Source organism: Saccostrea echinata, unplaced genomic scaffold (genome assembly GCF_033153115.1).
Source record: "Saccostrea echinata isolate AGI-Se365-2 ecotype Australia unplaced genomic scaffold, CSIRO_AGI_Sech_v1 ptg000029l, whole genome shotgun sequence".
NCBI classification, from domain to species: Eukaryota; Metazoa; Mollusca; class Bivalvia; order Ostreida; family Ostreidae; genus Saccostrea; species Saccostrea echinata.
The window spans coordinates 5,907,157-5,928,036 of NW_026889778.1; the positions used below are offsets into that span (position 1 = coordinate 5,907,157).

At 34.8% G+C, this 20,880-nt stretch overlaps 3 protein-coding genes across 3 annotated transcripts in view; all 3 read left to right on the forward strand.

Moving 5' to 3' along the window:
* LOC133194883 (uncharacterized) overlaps positions 1 to 20,880 on the forward strand; it is a 79,742-nt gene that overhangs the window by 34,781 nt on the left and 24,081 nt on the right. The gene's annotated exons all lie outside the window — the stretch shown is intronic.
* LOC133194887 (uncharacterized protein K02A2.6-like) lies at positions 5,765 to 8,215 on the forward strand. Its single transcript, XM_061330787.1, has 2 exons — positions 5,765 to 6,023; positions 6,351 to 8,215. The coding sequence occupies exons 1-2, from the start codon at positions 5,765 to 5,767 to the stop codon at positions 8,213 to 8,215; spliced, it is 2,124 nt and encodes a 707-aa protein (XP_061186771.1).
* Positions 17,757 to 18,716, forward strand: LOC133194888 (uncharacterized). Its single transcript, XM_061330788.1, has one exon. It carries the CDS (start codon positions 17,757 to 17,759, stop codon positions 18,714 to 18,716), a length of 960 nt encoding a protein of 319 aa, XP_061186772.1.

Below are 20,880 nucleotides of genomic sequence, written 5' to 3' on the forward strand. Positions count from 1 at the left end.
TCTTTATCCACCAGCGATGATACTGACTTTAAACTGACGTTTAATTAACGTTTAAATACTATCTATTTTTTATACACCGAGTGTAGTTTTATATCATAATTTAACCGCCTACGGTACGTGTATTTGTTGTAGCACTCGGATTTTGCAAAATTATATATATGAAAAATTTCTAATTATGTAATAAGCTTGAATGGATTAATTATCTCTTTTTTAAAAAAAAAGTTTCTTTAAAGTATGAAAAATAGTGTATCATTCGTTATACGTTGTTTCCAAATTCCACCGTGTATTTAATGTATAATGAATTTAACGAATTTCTAGTAAATCATTTCAAATACGACTCGTAAGTTATGCAGAAAAAAAAAATCAAAATTAAGCCAGCCAAATTAAAAATGTATGCTTATATTTTGTCGGTCTCTAGCTTTTTAGGTGTCAGTTAATCATAAAACTTAGTACACCTCGAACACACGCTAATGTATTCATACTAATCGCACGCTTCATGGACGCTCCGCCTTCTCATTCAAATAATACAATGACCTCCAAAGCTGTAATGGCGAAACCGGGATTTTACAGTGAAGTATACGATTTTATTTAATAGATATAGTGTATATATTGAAAGTCTCTTTCCCAAAAAAATCTTTTATGAATATCTATACAGACTATGCTTGAAGACTTTAGCTATAATATAACAATGTTCTGATTTGAAATGGTAAAATTCTGCATTTAAAAAGGGGCGAGAAAGCAGTGTTATGAAGATTCATTCTTTGTTCCAGAAAGATACCTAAAGGCTTCACGCAGTTATATTTAAAAATAGCAAATTTCTTCGCAAACTATCAATCAGAATTCTGGGTAATTAAAAAGAATATATCCTTTCTAAGTTTTGCGTCTACTCTCCCTAATAATGTCGCAATGGTTAATTACTAATATTTAGGGAAATTGCAATAAAATGTTTTAAGAAATAAAGTTCGCATTTTCGTGAATGTTGCATGTTATACTGCATCATTCACGACAAGAGCTTTATTTCTATTCTACTTACGGATCTAATATATGGCTGATCGTTTCCTCCATAGAAAAACGAATAAGGCCATTATATGTCGCGATTAGGCTTTTCCATTTAACACCAGAGGGTCCACTTATTTCCATTGCAATAGAATGCAGACGATTTGAACATTTGGATTAATTATTGGATTAAAAATATCCTTTAATCTTTTGTAAATTTGTTTGTATCATATACTGATTAATTTTTATCAATATAGGTTGTCTATTTTATTACTTGATCTGAGTGTAAATGTTGTGGGGAGGTCCGTGGAACAGCCCCACTTAGCTATAAAAATCGACATTTATCAGCTTTTTTGGACAATACACACTGTTTAGACTGCAGAAGACGACGCATCAATATAGTCTAAATAATTATTAGATTCTAAATTCAAATATTCATTTCACCTGTACAAGAAATAAGTATTTCTGATCTGATATTTTTTTTTATTACTCTCATGATTTATTGGAAAATAATGTCCGCGGCATTTCTTTGATCTCGGCAATAACTGTAGTAGAATTACTATGAAATCACATTTCAAAATTTCTCATCTTTGTTTACTGAAATACGACGTTTCGATTATAAAACATACCTTTTAGATTATCCAAATATCACAGAAAACCAGGCCTGCTGAATGTTAGAATTCTCAGGTTAAGATTCGTACCATGTAATTATTTCATTTAATCTGACTTTTTTTTGTCAATTGTTGACAAAGAGTACAATGGAAATAACACATGCGTATTCAAAGCATTTAAAATAAGCATAGTAAAGATTGTGATACATTGATATTGATATTTTTACTGCGATCATTCATAGTGACAAGCGCTCTGAATGATTAAAGATAAAGAGTCTAACTAGAATTTTTAAAAGTCTGACAAAAGCACTAAGGAAATAATACAGTGATTAAGAAAATGTGTGCTTTAAATGTGCTTCGAAAACAGAATCTTACCTAAAAAAAGTTGACTCCAGCTGTGTTGAGGGAATTTGGGGAATGCTTTTTAAATGTTTGTCAAACTAATTTTCATATTTCATGAATTACTTATTTGAATGAGAATGTTTTCTATATATATTAAAGTGGGTTTAATTTGAAATTTCATATACTATTGCAAAAGACATGGATAACAATATCAAACATACGTGAGGTAGAATGATTCACGAATATTTAATCGTTAAAATCTTTCAATATAAAGAATCAATTTTCTGTAATTGTCCCGGGTATTCTGATGTAAAGGAAGGACATTCTCTTTACTCTGCCACGTTTTAGTCTTTTAGAGTTGTTCGGCCATATATCTTTATTTCTAGACGGTGGCTATTTATAGCCACAGGCTATTGCTGCTGCTTTTTGCTATAAATAACAACAGTGTAAATTCACGGGGACCCTAGCGGCGCTTTTTGCAGAGTCAAAATAATGAAAATAGGGTTGATTCGATGTTTGAAAATGTAATGCACATAGTTAACAAATACTCTCAGGTTATTTCAAAGACATTTTGTTGATGGGCAGAAAGCTAAATTCCTGATATTTGCCGTTATCAATATTTCTCGCTTCATGAATATTCATTAAATTACGCCGACTGACAACTAATTCGTACATAGACCGACTCGTATGCTATATTCGTATGCAAACTACAGAAGAGGCTTTTTTTTAACGTTGTGTTAATGTGAAATTTAAATAATATTTATTAATAGTCAGAATATTTAAGGGGAAAATATTTGAGAATAATGGTTTCACATTTTAACTTTAAAATCAAATAATTATAATTGCTAAACACACGCACGATGGTTTCTTTGTCACATGTATGCGACAAAGAGTAATTACGAGACGTTCCTTAATACTCCCTAATTATGAGATACTCCATGCTAGGAAAGCGTCGATCTCCAAATTTCTCCATACCTAAAGTACACGGCACATTCCTTATTCCGGAATTGCATGTTTTATAAATGTTTTATTTAAAACATTTTGTGGAATTTTTATACCATAAAACTTTCAAAGTTAACTGTAATTTTACGATGTCTTTTGATTGTTTGAATTTCTAATATCTATTGACGATAATATATTAGAAATATATATTTTCGGAAAGAAAAAAAAAGATCACGACATCTTATCGATAATCAGTTAATAAAAGAGTTGTTGGAGGCAGATACGATGCCATAAAATTTGCAAAAGGACAAGATAGGCTTTTGGTCCCTGGTTTTGGGTGTCTTTTAGAATGATACAACAGTTTATCAATAAAAACCTCTTGTCACCCCTGCAACAAATTGAGTATTGGTTCTAAATTACGGGATACACAAAGGTCACAGGAAGGTCAGAAAAATATGTAAATTTCCGAATTTTCTAATTTTTATGCAATTTTTTGTCGATTTTACCGCACGTTTTGTTCCAGAAAACATAAAGCACAAGCTTGCCTATCTACAAAATTTATATATTTCATGCACTAGTATCAGGTGCTTCTTGTGTATGAAAATCTCAGATAGGCAAGCTTGTGCTGTATGTTTCCTGAAATGAAAAGTATCTCAAATTTGACAAAATTCTACCAGAACTGAGAAAATTCGGGAAAATGTCCCACTTCTGCATCCTCTTGTGGACTCTGTATAAGCCTTGCATCAAAATTAGGGCTGGTTTTCAAACAAGCATTATTTTAAGTTCCTAACTAGAAACTATCACCGTTTTAACCGTGTTCTGATTTTAACACCAAATAAGGGGCCAGATTCGCCCATTACCATACCTTTGTGCGATGACTAGCAGCAATAAGCAGGGTCAGTGCATATTAAGATTACGTATGAGAAATAGCATCGTCACAAACCTCGGCTAAAATTTACGATCTCCTCCCATTCTGAAGAGAGCTATATGCGGACTCCGAACCGTGGCTTGAGACGATGGAGAAATAGAGGCTGACAAATATTTTGTTTTTCTGTTCTTCTTTTTTTTCTTTTCGAACAGTATATATCAAACAAAGAAGTAAGACTTCTGTACAATTCCTGGAGTCTTTCAAGCTTTTAGAAATAAGTTAATTACAGCCAGGGAATTTGGCAAAGATGGGAATCCAAGGATAAAGTCTATTTCATTATCTTTCAGTATATGATTTATGTCGCACAATCTACAGTACATGGCCAAAAGTGATTCATCATTTCCCTTTTTACCATATACTTTATGAAAAGTAAGTTTTTGTTAAAAAATATTCTGGGTTCAATAATATAAAGAGATTAATATACAGAATGTAATTAAAATGTAATTGTCATTTCTGATATTTTGTGAAAGTAATGCATTATATTACATTTACTTTTTATTAAGAGATGGATCCATTACAAATTACGTCCAGTTATTATTGTTATATCTTATCCGGAATTGAAGTACTTTACATGATTGGTTTTTATACTATATTTTGTGACCTAATTACTTTTGCGTAGTGATTTAATAAAAGAGTTCGGATTCAGCCATCTCGTGTTATAATACACATGTTTGCTACTCTACTATACAACAACTGGCGACGAGGATTAAAACGGGTGTGACTAGCCATCGCATTGATTATCGGAAAAGTGGGTCCTTTCGATGAATCATTGGAAACGTGGGAGTCGTATACGAAACTTCTGGGCCAGTATTTCATTGCAAACGATGTGCACGAGGACTTGAAGGAACCCTCACTTCTTTCTATCATCGGCCCAAAACACTACACATTGTTGGAAAATCTATGTGCACCCACAAAACCCTCAACTATGACATTTGCTGAACTCATTCAGAAACTTACAGAACATTTAAGTCCCAAACCCTCAGAAATTGCTGAGCGTTTTCGTTTTCACAAACGAGATCAGGCTGCAGGGGAAAGCGGGACAGCTTACATTGCTGAATTACGTCGTTTAGCGATACATTGCAATTTCGGTGATTCGTTGAGTAAGACTTTGAGAGACAGATTTGTATGTGGCTTAAAGCAGGAACACATTCAAAAGCGACTGCTCGCCGAATCATATTTGGATTTAGAGAAAGTCATTCAGACAGCCGTCGCAATGGAAACAGCTAGTCGTGACGCACTCGAATTACAAGGAAAACGGGAAAGTGTAAATAAACTTTCTGTACACAAAACAAACAGTAACTATGGTAAAACTGGTAAAACGAACCCGAAAGTACCACACAAACCAGGAATGAAAGGGAAATGTTACAGGTGCGGGGGTGACCATAGAGCAAACACATGTAAGCACACAAAAACAAAATTTAGATATTGTCACAAAGTGGGGCACTTGGAGAGGGTGTGTCTGAAGAAAAAACGCGAACATGGTGGAAATCTTTATTACTTTGATACAGATGAAAACGGAATTGATGACTATAATGGTGGTTATCTGCTGCATTTCTAATACTACTGCAGGGATGTGAACAAAATCTCAATAGACCCAATCATTGTGACACCGAGAATTTCTGGATCAGACATTCCTATGGAAGGTGACACTGGGTCAGCTGTTTCGATTATTTCACAGACTACGTTGGACAAATTTCTTTAGACATACACCCTGGAGGATACAGATACTCGGTTAAAGACATACAGTGGGGAGCAGATCCGTCCAGTTGGTAAAATGTTGGTCAAGGTCGATTTGAATGGAAAGAGTGAAAATTTGGACTTACTCGTGGCGAAACAGGAGGGACCAACCCTCATATGACAAAACTGGTTGGAATTTCTACGACTTGATTGGAAGGAAATCAAATCAATCAGACTATCTAATGACAAACAGAACATTTCTGGGAAAATGACTGTCCAGGAAATTCTGGAGAAACATAAGAAAGTGTTTGAAACAGGAATCGGGAAACTGACAGACATCAAAGGAAAACTTACCATGCAGGATGGTGTTCGACCAAAATTTTACAAGGCCAGAGAAGTTGCATATTCACTCAGACTTCGGGTAGAAGAGGAACTCGATCGATTACAGCATGAAGGTGTCATTTCACCTATTGGATTTAGTGACTGGGGCAACCCCAATAGTACCCTTACCCAAGGCAAACGGCAAAGTGAGAATTTGTGGTGATTACAAGGTGACAGTTAATCCCGCTATGAAAATCGAACAATATCCGTTACCAAAAATAGCAAATATCTTTGCGTCTCTTAGCGGAGGACAGAAATTTAGCAAAATTGACTTGACGCAGGCGTACTTGCAGATGGAAGTTGATGACGCGTCAAAGAACTTACTTACCATTAACACTCACAAGGGACTTTTCCGCTTTAATCGACTTCCCTTCGGAATCGCTTCCGCTCCTGCTATCTGGCAAAGAGCGATGGACCAAGTCCTTGCAAACATTCCAAAGCTAAATGCATTTTGGATGACATGATTATTACAGACTCGACGGATGAAGAACACTTACAGAATCTCAGTCTTGTGCTCGAGAGACTCGAACAAAATGGGTTAAGGGCAAATTTGGAAAAGTGTGAATTCTTTAAGGACAAAATTAGTTACTGCGGGCATGTAATAGACAAAGATGGTTTACATAAATCCAGTGACAAAATAAATGCTGTCAAGAATGCACCAAAACCTGAAAATGTGTCTCAACTGCGCTCATTCTTAGGCCTTTTGAATTATTACCATAGGTTTTCGCCAAACCTTGATACAGTGGTTGGACCGCTAAATGAGCTGTTACAGAACAACAGAAAGTGGAATTGGACATCCAAATGTGAAGGATCATTTGTGAAAGTGAAAGAACTTATAACATCAGAACAAGTTTTGTGCCACTGCAATCCTTATTTACCAGTTTGTTTAGCTACGGATGCATCATCATACGGGATTGGTGCCATACTTTCACATGACTTTGAGGATGGAGCTAAACGTCCCATGGAATTTGCTTCTCGCTCTTTGACAAAGGCAGAAAAGGGATATTCCCAGATAGATAAAGAGGCATTAGGTATATACTGGGGAGTAAAAAAATTCCATAACTACCTCTACGGACGCCGGTTTACACTGATTACGGATCACAAGCCGCCCGTTAGTATTTTTCACCCAAAGAAGTCACTACCCACCATGACTACTGCTAGACTCCAGCGATATGCTATATTCCTATCTAGTTACAGCATAGAGTACCGGAAGACTGCTAACCACGGAAATGCTGACGGACTCTCCAGACTACCACTGACTTCATCGACTACAGATACCACAGATGATGATATTGACACAATCTACTACTCTTCACAGTTCGAAAGCTTACCGGGATCATGTGACCATGTGAGAAAAGAGACTCAACGTGATCCTATTTTATCTCAGGTGCTTGGCATTGTGTTGCATGGTACAGGGGACTTTCCTGCAGGGAATGAATTCAAACCTTACAGAAATAGACGTAATGAACTCACAGTGCACCAAAATTGTCTACTTTGGGGAAACAGAGTTATCATTCCTACAGCACTACAAAGAGAAGTTTTGTCTGAACTTCATAGAAGTCACACAGGAATTGTGAGGACAAGGAGTCTTGCAAGATCTCATGTTTGGTGGCCAAACATAGATACTGATATAGAGGCTATGTGTCAAAGTTGTTCAGATTGTCAACATTATTTACCAAAACCGGAGCCTGCTCTTGTGCACCTTTGGGAATGGACCAATTTACCATGGGAGAGAATTCATGTAGACTTTGCTGGACCATTTAAAGGACGCATGTACGTCATTGCTGTTGACTCTCATTCCAAGTGGCTGGAAGTTGTGCCTATGTCTTCAACAACATCTACAGCAAAAGTCAACATCTTACGAGATATCTTTTCACGTCTTGGACTACCTAGTACATTTGTTTCCGACAACGGACCACAATTCATTGCAGATGAATTCAAGGCTTCTCTGCGACAGAATGGAGTTAAACATGTGACATCATCACCCTATCACCTACGTACAAATGGACTCGCTGAACGCATTGTTAGGAGTTTCAAAACTGCCATGAAGAAGTACAACAAAGTAACTAACAAAGAAATAAACTCTTTCCTCATGACTTATCGCATTACTCCACATGCTACTACAGGGAAGACACCTGCGAAATTACTTATTGGACGTAACCTAAGAACACGCTTGGATCTACTAAAACCTGACACCAGTGACAGAGTACGTCAGAAACAGGACAACATGAAACTTTCAAGACATACAGGATCCAACGTGCGCATTTTTACCAACGGACAATCTGTCATGGTAAGGGATACTGAGGACAAACACCGTGGATTTATGCTACTGTTATAGCCGGTCTAGGACCGTTGACTTACCAAGTCAAAACAGATGAAGGAGGAGTGTGGCGTCGTCATGTGGATCAAATGAGGAAAACTTCGGAAAACATGACGGAGAGAACAGTTACAGACATTTTTGACCCTAACACAGTGGTCCCGAATGAGGTATACTCTGCACCACATACAAACAACGCCATTTTACCTGGAACTCCGGCAATTCCAAGTTGTGAAACAAAAAGTACCGATCGTAACATATCTAGCACAGACCGTTTCACACGAGGCAAACCTCAAGTCTTACCAAGACAAACTGTACAGACACCATCACCTTGTGAACGACGTTACCCTGTGCGCGATCGAAAACCAACGAAGCGATTAATTGCCGAGTGATTCTAATTCAGATTTGTGTTGATTGTGTCTTGAGGCATAATAACCCTCACCATGTGAATAATTGTAATTACATAAATTTTCTGTAATGATTTCATAAGTCAATTATATGTTTGATTGTTAATTAATTTGATAAAGGTGATTAGGACATTTGCAGGAATTATAGACAGTGACATTAAGGGGGGAGGATATGTTGTATTTTATCCGGAATTGTAGTACTTTACATGATTGGTTTTTATACTATATTTTGTGACCTAATTACTTTTGCGTAGTGATTTAATAAAAGAGTTCGGATTCAGCCATCTTGTGTTATAATGCACATGTTTGCTACTCTACTATACAACAACTATAAAAAAAATGTAATGATGACAGTGTATTACTATTACACATTACCTTTACCCCACACCTGGTATCAACAAAAATATGAAGGCTACTGTCAACAGTGTGAAATTCCTGTCTGTATGAAATGAGTCATCTCTTCCCATAATGAACTCAATGTTATAGCCATGACAAACATCTTCAATGGCAAGATAAAGGAAATCCCAAAGGAACACAAGAAATTGAATCCAGTATTATTCTAAATGTGCGATGAAAAATGAAGATATTCAAGAAGACTTAAACCAAAATATGGAAAAAATAATAAGGAAACGTAGGAGCACAGAAAAGTTATAGACAAATAATTAGACATCATCTACAATAAACTGAGCTCTATGATCCAACCCACCAAAGATGATCAACTGGCTGTACTGAAATTACACCAAAAGAATCGGGAACCTAGGTTGCAGATATGAACCGAAATGTACAGCAACAAAACAAGGAAATGCTGAATTTTAAAAAAAGGGACCTAAGTCGTCAAATACAAATTTAAGTTGAAGAGAACAGACATTCTTGTGGATATTGATGTGTCGATACCTTTGCCAAAAATTTACACCGTTCGAGCGTTCTTTTAAAATAAACACTAAAAAGACATATCATATTTATTTAAGACATCCGGAGAACTGCCTGGGGTTGACAGGTAAGATATGTTAGCAAGAGAAATGCCGAGATCGTCATATTTTGTGCTCATACTAGGCTGATAACCAGTTTACAAATTATCAACCAGAATAAATAATATAAAAAATAAGAATTGAAAAGATAATCAACAACTTGCCTCCTAATAATACATTGGGAACCTTTCCTTCTTGAATTATTTTCTCTTTTATTAAGGGGGAAATTGGTAGAACTACGTATTTATCAGCTATAATTGATTTAATCAAATACAAAAGAAGTTAAAATATCCTATTCATTTTAAACCTTTCATATGTTAAAATTTGTACGCTAGAAGATACGTCCCATCAAATGAATCAGATTATTCGTGAGTAGATTAATCTTTGAGGTGGTGGGGGTCTCAATCCCCTGGCCTCCTATACGACTGGACTGTCTGTCGATTATATAAATATTCAAAATAACATCAGCTGAAACTTTTATTATCATTCGACATTGTTCAGATGTAAAATTAATTTTGAAACGTAGATATTTACATAAACACTGTAATTATGTCACTATGCCAGTTTCTTGTATTAGCAATTTTTTTTTATTAGAGATTGAAGTTTCGACAATCAAGCAATATAATGGCTACAGATATTTCGATTTCCTGTGCTCAAAGAGTCTTCACACGTGAACTTCATGACAACCCTATTCAGAATTTCTGCAATAGAAGTCAAGTCTTTTTATGTAAAAAATGTATTACAAAATATATTTAAAAACCACAGGTCATTAACCCGGCCATGATATAATTCCATTCAAGGAGATAAAGATACTAATTGTTCTGTCGGAGTGCAAATTGCACCTCAGCCATAAGTTTGAGGGCCACTGTCAACAATGTGACGTCCCTGTGCGCATGAAATGTGTCATCACTTCCCATGATCGACAAAACGTTATAGACATAACAAACATTTCAATTTCAAGAAAACGGAAATTCGGAAGGAAACTCACGAAAAGGAATACAATATTATTTCCAAATGCACGAAGAAAAATGAAGGTATAGAACGAGACACATCCAAATTTATTGAACAATAAAGAAAGAAAAAAAATCACAGAAAGCTTTGGCATGTAGAAATAGTGAGCATCTTTAATAAGCTGAGCTCTATAGTCCAATCCATGAAAGATAAATAGCTAAATGTACTGAAATCACACCAATCTAAACTCAGAAACCTGATTTCAGACATGATTAAAACCGTTGAAGAAAACAAGAAAATGCTTGTCTGAAGTCACTAACTACAAATTTAAAGTGGAAGAGTACAGAGACGTCCCTGAAAATATTGATGTATCGATTCCTTTACTGAAAACTAACACAGTTGAAGGATACCAACTTAGTACAGAGCTAGGAGAAAAAAGGCTTCACTGAAACAAACGTCTACGACGGAGTTATTATACCAAGCCAAAGTTATTGCAACATTTCCTTCTGGAAAGAAATCTCTGTTCAGAGTGTTTGTGTTCGAGCTGATAAAGCTTGGGTTACTGAAAAAAGGCAAACCCATACGATATGTCGGCATATAGGGATCTGGAAATGATACTGTTACACCGACTTTAACCTTTCCTGATGATAGTTCAGTGCCCAAAGACGAAAAACTGATATGTATATCAGTGAGCAGACAGGGCGAACTGACCCTAACAAAAAATACTATAGTAAATTATTGTTAACTATAGTTTACTATAGTTAACAATAGTTAATCAAATTCAAAGTTTTTACTATAGTTAATCAAAGTTCTAAAGTTTTTACTATAGTTAATCAAAGTTCCAAAGTTTTTACTATAGTTAATCAAAGTTTCAGTTTCACTACTGTAAATCAAAGTTCCAAAGTTTTCACAATAGTTTATCCGGCCGGAACCTTAAAATCAGAATATTGGTTCCGGGTTTTACTGAGTTGGTTCCGGGCATGACTTCAATCTTTGAGTCACGGTATCTGTCAATTATCTGCCAATTTTCATTCTACATTGAACCATGGAAGTAAGAGGTTCTAGCATGTCATTTTCATGTGGCGCAACGTTCTTTTTATACAGCTTCATTTCCTTTTAATGCAGCCTTTTATAAATATAAATGAATAAATAGCCTAATTAAAAGTGGTAAAATGCGCTTTCTGATACATGTACACCAAACAAAATTTGGTCGCTTTTCCTTTGTTTATCTAATGCATACAAAAACAAGCGCCTTCGTTTAATTATTGCATGCCAAGTGTGAATTTCTCGCTTAAATGCACACATACCCGGTATTTAACAGGTGTTTAACCTCCAACAATAAACAGTTAAAGAGGATAGAAGATAAACTAGACTGAGATTACAAAAACCTTAATCATTAAATTTTTATATTATAATGTGATAAAGAAAAAAAAAAGTAATGGTATGAATTTACAAAGATATATTCTGTGTTCAAATGATATTACACGTGTTGCAAATTCCACAATGTAGAGCCTTAAATACATTGCTTCCTTTCTTCGTAGAAAGTATCACTAAAATGGCATGAAAATTTATTTATTTCATTAGAAATAAACACAAATTTTATATATATATATATATATATATATATATATATATATATATATATATATATATATATATATATATATATATATATATATATATATATATATATATATATATATATATATATATATATATATATATATATATATATATATATATATATATATATATATATATATATATATATATATATATATATATATATATATATATATATATATATATATATATATATATACATATACACACACACACACACACACACACACACACACACACACACACACACACACATTCACACACACACACACACACACACACACACACACACACATATATATATATATATATATATATATATATATATATATATATATATATATATATATATATATATATATATATATATCACTGATGTAGATAATTATGTGGTTTATTCTGTTATAAATTAACTATGGATAATTCATAAAACATGATGATATGGTTTATTCCCTCATAAATATACAAATACGAATAACTAATGAAAATCTGGTGTTTTTAAGACCGTAGGAAGAAAAAACATGGTTGAAATATGAAAAGTGAAGACCAGGTCTATTGATTGTGAAAACAGCAGAGAGCTAAACGGGATTGGCTCCAATATTTTAACAAGATCAAGGTTTTAACAAATTTTAAATGTGATTTTTTTTTGTTTTAATGGTTTTTATTGTAGAGGCCTTGAAATACACTTTACTGTAAGTTCGAGGCATGTCCTACCCAGCCATCCATTAGAATATGACGGAAAAAATATTTCATTTCACGGTGTTTTCATAGAAAATGTACAATAAAGAGGGTATGAATATGACAATTTTTTATGAACTATTAAACTTTATCGTTTTTTACATACCCTTACGTTTTATGAATATCAATATTTCTGAAAGAAAAATTCAAAAACATACACGTAGATAAAAGACATACTGCAATAACGTAGCCCCCTCCGTTTTTCTTTACCTGAGCCCCCCCTCCCCCCCCCCCCCGCCCCCCTTGAAAAAGTGGAGGGGTTTATATTATAACAGCTGCAAAATGGAAAAGTGTTAATTTTTTAATCATATGGAAATTTAAAAAAAACGGAATAAAGGGGATGAAAGTTTGTTCAAATGAAGGGCTGTGTCCTATTTTAAGGGTAGGCGAAAATAGTGAAAAGGGGGAGTTTCGATAAGGCCGCTCAGCGGCCCACTATTTTTCATAAAAATAAATTTCAATTTATTTTTTCAAAACTAGTTTAGAATTCAAGATAAATATGTTAACTTTTGTTATTTATATTTCAAAAGTTAATATGAGATGAATTCACGCCGTAGCTGATACATACGAAGATGTACCCTCAGATCCGTTAACATTAGGCTTATGGGAAAATATAAGAGGGTGGCATTTATAAATTGATATTTAGAATATGAAGTACATGAGGGACACTCACCTAAATTAGTTCAGTAATTAGATATACTTTGCACACTAATTTCTTGAAATATGATGAGTGTCACGTGTGCACTTCATATAAAAAAATTGAAAATTGCATACAATTTGCATATCTAAAATTAGAAGCTCCTGGTTTCTTGATCTGACTCTGTGTTAAAATACTAAGCCAAAAGTAGCTTTTTTTTAAAACAAAGAAGATTCTCGATTATATTGACAGTAGAAAACATTACCGCATCCTAACTTCATTTCGATACTTTTTATGTCGCCAACGTATAACGTTAACGTCACATTTTTAGCTCACCTCCACGAAGTTTGGAGAGCTTTTGTAATACCGTCGGCATCGGTGTTCCTGGTAAAAGTTTTTGAAGCAGATTTTTTTTTCAAGTATATCTATGCCCTTCATTAATCAGAGTCACAAGATCTAGCGTGTTTCCTTGTCACCAGTCAGGTTTCAGATGCTGCATTTTTAGCCAAAGAATGTTTTAAAAGCAGATTTAAGTTTTTAGAGCAGAGCAGCTGTAAGCACTTGTTGATCAGACTTGCATCATGATGCATCTACGGATGCACACTACCAGACTTGCTTCAGATGCTGGATCTGACCTACATTTCCTGAATGAGTGAGCAGGTTAAAAATTTTGAAGCGGGTCTCATTCTTATGTAACTATAACCCCTATCGTGAACAAACTTGTACTGATGATGCATCTAGGATTGCACACTACCAGACATCGTTCAGATGCTGGATCTTTCTTACATTTTTCGACTGACTGTAGAAAAAATAAGGTTTAGAGCAAGTCCATTCCTTATCGTTATTTATCATGCATAGTTATACTTTTGACCTTTCTTGTAAATAGAAATCCACGCGCCAACATGCGAGAGAAGCGTCTTATATTTCCGTGTGGTTGATATAGGGAACATGGATTGTTTTAATTAAGTCTGGATGTCTAGGTGCATATGTCTGCATATGATTAAGGATTAAACATCTTTGGCGTTTACACATGTATTTCGAACTGCGCTCTGGACTACAACTTCTGTTTGTAGTCAAATCTGGGAGTTTCATGCCTTATTAGCAAAGATCAAATCTACACTTTATACAAAAATTCAATTCATAAAGTCTTCACTTCATAACTTAAAATTTATGATTTATTAGATTACATGTCTACACCACAAGAAACTTATTTGGCGGCTTCTAGTTATTTATGTGGCGGCCGCCAGATAAGTTTCTGGCCGCCGCCAGTTATTTATGTGGTGGCCGCAAAAAAAAATATTTTGCAGCCGCCAGATGTATTTTTCTAGCCGAATAATTATGTGGCGGCCGCCAGATAAAATATTTTTATTTTTCTTACCTTGCACCTACAATGTACATGTACCGGCTTACGTACATGTAGCAATATGATGCTTTTAAAAAAAGCTTTTATTTATGCATATATGTAAAGTTGCATTTATTTTTTAATCGTGCCGAATTTTTCTTTTTATTTCAAAACATTTTTTTTTCATTTCAATTTGATGATATTAAGGTATATTTTTATAAAACATGTAGTTGTATAACCTCATTAATGAAAATGTATTGCATATATCTTTCTATGACGTTTTTACGTTTACCTATCTCATGCCTACATATCTTTTCATTTGCATTTTTCGTATGTGAAAATGTTAAATATTGATTATAAAGTTTATGTATGAACTGTCGATTAATTATGATGTTTAAACTTCCTGTGTATGTTTACCTTTTATAAGTTAAATTCATTCTCTTTAAAAGAAAAGTAACATTTAACACACCAGAAAAATATCGCACCTTAAAAAACATTTGCATAAAACCAATACCATTTTCCTGTTAAAAAATGTTGAAATTGGTTAATTTATGTTTCTGTTAATATTTATCCTATTTCATTTACGATTTTGACGGTTAAAAAAATCAACTTTCCCCTATAAAAATGTCTACTCCAACAATATACGAAAGGGGGTATACTTAAATTCTCAATTATCACGTGACCGGAAAATGCGCAACACAAATTATTTTGATATTTTTAGGAAAATAAGAAGTTTTTCTACAAAATTTCATGAAATTTCGTGAGGGGCCGAAAAACGGCCTTATCGAAACTCCCCCTTTGTTGAGCTTATTTGCGTTGCACAATTGTCGATTTTCTGAAGCCAACAATTACCTGGGACTGCTATTGTCTTATATGGTCTACCTGAGCTCTGTGTGCACTGAAGCGATGTGAAATTTCGTTCGCACGTGCGCAACTAAAAAAGCAAACAAGGTGACAGAGAAAACACAACTCTTTTGACCTCTTTAGAAAAAATATGTTGAAAATGTTACAATTCCGGAATTTGACGATCGCCAAGTCAATTTAAAATTCCCATGAGTACCAATTGCGCCCCGTTATTAGCAGACCTTTTTTTGTATTCATATGAAGAAGAATTTGTCCAAAATCTTGCACGTGAAAAGAAGAAAACACTTGCTGTGGCCTTCAACTCGACATTTAGATATATCGACGATGTATTGTCAATTTACAATGGCTATTTTCATTCTTATGTCGATACGATATATCCTGGTGAGCTTGAGATAAAAGATACCACAGAATCTGACACATCTGTTTCATATTTGGATATTTTACTTGAAAAAGACGTTAATGGTAATCTAACAACCAAGATTTATGATAAACGTGATGACTTTAACTTTTCAATCGTCAACTTCCCTTACTTATGCAGCAATATACCTTCATCACCTGCATACGGGGTATATATCTCTCACTTGATTCAATACGAAAGAGCATGCTCTACGTATGAACAATTTCTTAAACGAGGTAAATTATTGACAAACAAGTTGATGAAACAAGAATGTCAGCTGTCTCATTTAAAGTCATCATTTCGTAAGTTCTATGGTCGATACAATGACCTTGTCAGCAAATACAATTTATCACTGAGTCAAATGCTGACTGATGTTTTTCATACTAATTGTTAGGCCATTATTTACACATTGAATTGTCGACGGATTTTTCCGTTATTTCCCGATCATGACAATGAGCACACGGCGGGTGTGACCGGTCGGCAGGGGATGCTCACTCCTCCATGGCACCTGATCCCACCTCTGATGTTTAGAGGTCCGTGTTTGCTCTGCTCCTATTTTGTATTGTTAAATGGACTTTTGAGCTTGAATACTGTTCGTTATCTCCATATATTTCATGGTCGTCAATTTGGCGACTTATAAAGAAGTTTTAGGCGCCAATCAAAATCTTTAGGCGCCATGGCGACTAAAGTAGTTGCCAATTAGAACCTTGCCATTATGGTAATAATTAATGTTCCGAATTGCAGTTACTAAGAGTTACATGTTACTAGGTTGTTTCTTTTTACACTTTATAAAGAGGATAAAGTAACCCGAAACAAAAATATGATTATAATTAAAGTTCCTAGTTACAGTTCCTGGAAGTAATTTCAAACTATTTGTTAATTCTTGTTTTTTTCCCTACTTTGTAACGAAGAAGAAGTAGCCCGGAACCAAAATTATGGTCATAATTAGCGTTCTGGCAATCTCCTATGCAGAGTTGTCGTTCGTTCCTCTCTCAGACACCTCTGCAATGGGCTAGCGTCAAGATTTTTGACATAAGGTTAAAAACATTATATTCCTAGGATCATTTCAAATTAAACTAACATTTCTAGATATACTTAGCAAATATCTATCTTAAAAGACAAACATTAGTGCAGGAATTTAATTATAATGAATTAAAACAAAGGCACTATTTCTCGTGCTTTTCACTGTGATATACGCGAGCCAACGACAGAGGTGAATGTATGAGCCGATGGTAGAGAGTGGCGTTCTGGGTAACAATTGACGAGAGAAATTTCAAACTATTTGTTACTTTCTTGTTTTTTTTTTTCAGCCAGCAATTCTGTAACAACTATCAAGTCAATTTACGTGAAAAATTATGAGTAAACATGTCAAAAAGCACAAGTCATTAAACCATGACATTGTTACTTTCAAGAACAGAAAGATGCAGCTTCTTTTTCCAGAGTGTGAATTTCACCCCCATCAGAGATGTGAGGCCCACTGTCAGGAATGTGATTTGCCAGTCTGCGTGAAATGTGTTATCACTTTCCATAATGGACACAAAATAAAAGACATAACAAAAACCTTCAATGACAAGAAATTGGAAATTCAAAGGGAAACTCATGAATTGGATTCTAGTATTATACTTGATTCTAGACATGATCCAAACTATTAAACAAAACAAAGAAATTCTCAAGTCCAATAAAGTTGATGAAGTCACAAACTATAAATCTATACTAATGGAGTACAGGAAAATTTGTGCTGACAATGATTTGTCAGTTCTTGTTCTGCAAACTAACACAGAAAAGGGGAGAGAACTCAGTATAGAGCTCGGAGAATATAAGGCTACTATGACACAGACATCACTCTCCAACCTGACTGAAGACGTCACCTATTTATCTATGAGAGATTTATTAAAGAAAGCAAGAGTTATTGCCACTATACCTACTGGCGTTAAACCTCTGTTCAGAGTAGCCTGTGTGGGATCTGATAAAGCTTGGGTCAGTGGAGAAGACACAACCATAAGATGTGTAAACATACACGGATCTGTACAGGAGAATGTTAGATGTGTCATAAGCCCTGATGATATCTCTGTTATCAGAGAGGGATATCTGATATACAGTGATGATAAAATTGGAACTGTTAATATTGTCAGACACGGGAGATCCGATGTACTAATCACTACACGTGAGGGTTGGAAACCATCAGGACTGTGCTGCACAAGATCAGGAGACATACTGGTCAATGTGAATAATGGAAAACAAAATAAGATTGTCCAATATCAAGGACAGGGAATGAAACAGCCTGAGAAAATATTTAAAGATGAAAATGGAAAACCAATTTATGCAAGTGGTCAATGGATATTATACTTTGCAGAGAACAACAATGGAGACATGTGCGTCTTTGATATGAATGCAAATGCCGTAGTAGTGGTGGACAAGACAGAAGAACTACGATTCCGGCACTATGGGTTCCCAGCCATGAAGAAGTGGTCATTTAATCCAAGACAAATTGAGACAGGCTCAATGAATCAGATTATCGTTGCAGATTACAGCAATGATTGTTTGCACATTCTTGATCAAGACGGACAGTTCCTGAGATATGTGGGTGATATCTAAGCCCTGTGGACTGAGTGTGGATAGTGAGGGGAGATTGTGTGTGGTATTAAGTAATAAAGGAGAAGTAAAGGTTATTCAGCACTTGAAATTAGACATATGATGTAAAATTGTGTAAAATGTTATAAATAATTCCTTGATCATAATACATCATGTAATAAAATTTCTTACGTTAACAAATTTTTTTTACATATTCACTTTTTGACAATCAAAAACGAGTCCAAATTTACATGTACCAAATTTCTTAAAAGTTATGGAAAATAAGGAGAGTGTTACAGTAACTTTCAATGGAGACAAGTACCTTATCATTTTGGATCTGCTAGAGAGGAAACTTCTCTTTAAAAAACGCAATAAAAGAAGACATGGATCAATTCATAAAAGATAAGTCTAGCTGTCACAATTACCATTTATGAGACAGCAATTATATACATAATATACAAGGATATTACTTGTTGAATGAAGAATTACTCAAGGATTTGAAAACCACGGATGGATACTTTGAGACGAGGTGTAAGACGATAGAGGAAACATTTCCTCAACTCCTAAAGCTATAGCATTACAAAGTGATAAATATACTTCAAAATAAAATTGCTATCAGTGCATTAACAGTGCAGAACTCATCAATGAGCTTTCAGATACGGTACAACTTCTGTCATAAGAAGTCAGTTACCCTAAACAAGTACATGCAACAAAAATGGGTCACATTGCTCTTACAAGAGAACCCAGACAGTTCCAAAACAGGACAAAACAAAAGGAGACTTCAACAGAGGGACTTGAATTTACGGGAACTGGTGTATCAAGGCATGCATAGACAATTTGAGCTTAAAGCTCCAATAATCTGCAGCAGTACTATGACAGCTACCAGCGAGACTCCAGATATCAAGAGCTTTCCTACTTAACATGGTCAAACAAATTTCACGCGTGGAAAAAATCAACCTGGAAAGAAACCAAAGGATAAACCTATCCTCACAATTGGAGCTCAATTCTAAAAAGGATCCGCACTTAATGATTGCATCCAACTGTACAGGTCCGGAGAGATAGAGGGGGACCATCTTCAATACACGGGCTAAACTCTCAAAAATGGATATAGCCTCAGAGTATTGTAATTTTGGCTGGAGGAATTGATGCATCAAGAAAACGAGACACAGAAGCCATTCAACATGATTTTGCTGAAGTAATCGTAGATTTCCAAAATCGGAATTCCAGTGTCCGTGTGTTCATTTCAGAAGCATTAGCAAGACGTGATAGGGATACCAGTGATGTTAATGAAATTGTTTAAAATGTATGTGAAATGTATGGTGGTACATTGATCCCAACTTCAAAATTACACGGAAAATTTTGGCATCAGAAGGTGGACTTCAACTTCTATAATCTCAGTTCTCTGACCAAATCCATGATGGATGTGCACCTGTATACTAAGTTCCCACCATTATAAACCTAGAAACTGATTATAAACATGATCAAAACAGTTCAACAATGAAAGGAAATGCTAAAGTCCAACAAAGGGCAATCTAAATATTGGAGAACAGGAATATACCTGCAGACATTGAAGTCAGTTCCTTTAAAAAGGACTAACAAAGTCTAAGAGGAGTAACTCAGTAGAGATATGGGGAAACAAGGGTATTCTGTTATGAGTCTTCTATTTCTCAACAAAGGATTTAATAGATTAGGAAATAGTTTAATGCAAGCCTACACTGAAATTTGAAATACCAAACGTTCACTTTCTGTTTGAGAATTTTCTGCAAACAAGTGCATTGTGATTAGTCTGATAACAGTTTTAATTTTGACGAAATTTCATTCTACGTGCGACTATATTCAACCAAAATGAAGGGGAGAAAAATGGGGAGAAAAAATAAGAAAGCCTCTACACTGTCACTTCATTATCAGTCTTTGAAGAGTGCATAATTTTTTAAAAGTATTCCTTCATCAGACATACTGTTGCATTCCATTTCCATTTCATACTGTTTCTCAGACATGCAATATACTTTTTCTTTCTAGGAAGAGAAAAAAAAAAAATGAAGCATTTCACTCAAAAGCTTTTCTTATTTTTAACACATGGGTATTTCAAACTACTTTCCTAGTTTATCATATCAACATTCTTTCTGCACGTTCAGAGTGGATTCGGTGGTACTGGATTAAGTTATTGGGTATTTCACCGAATCATCCC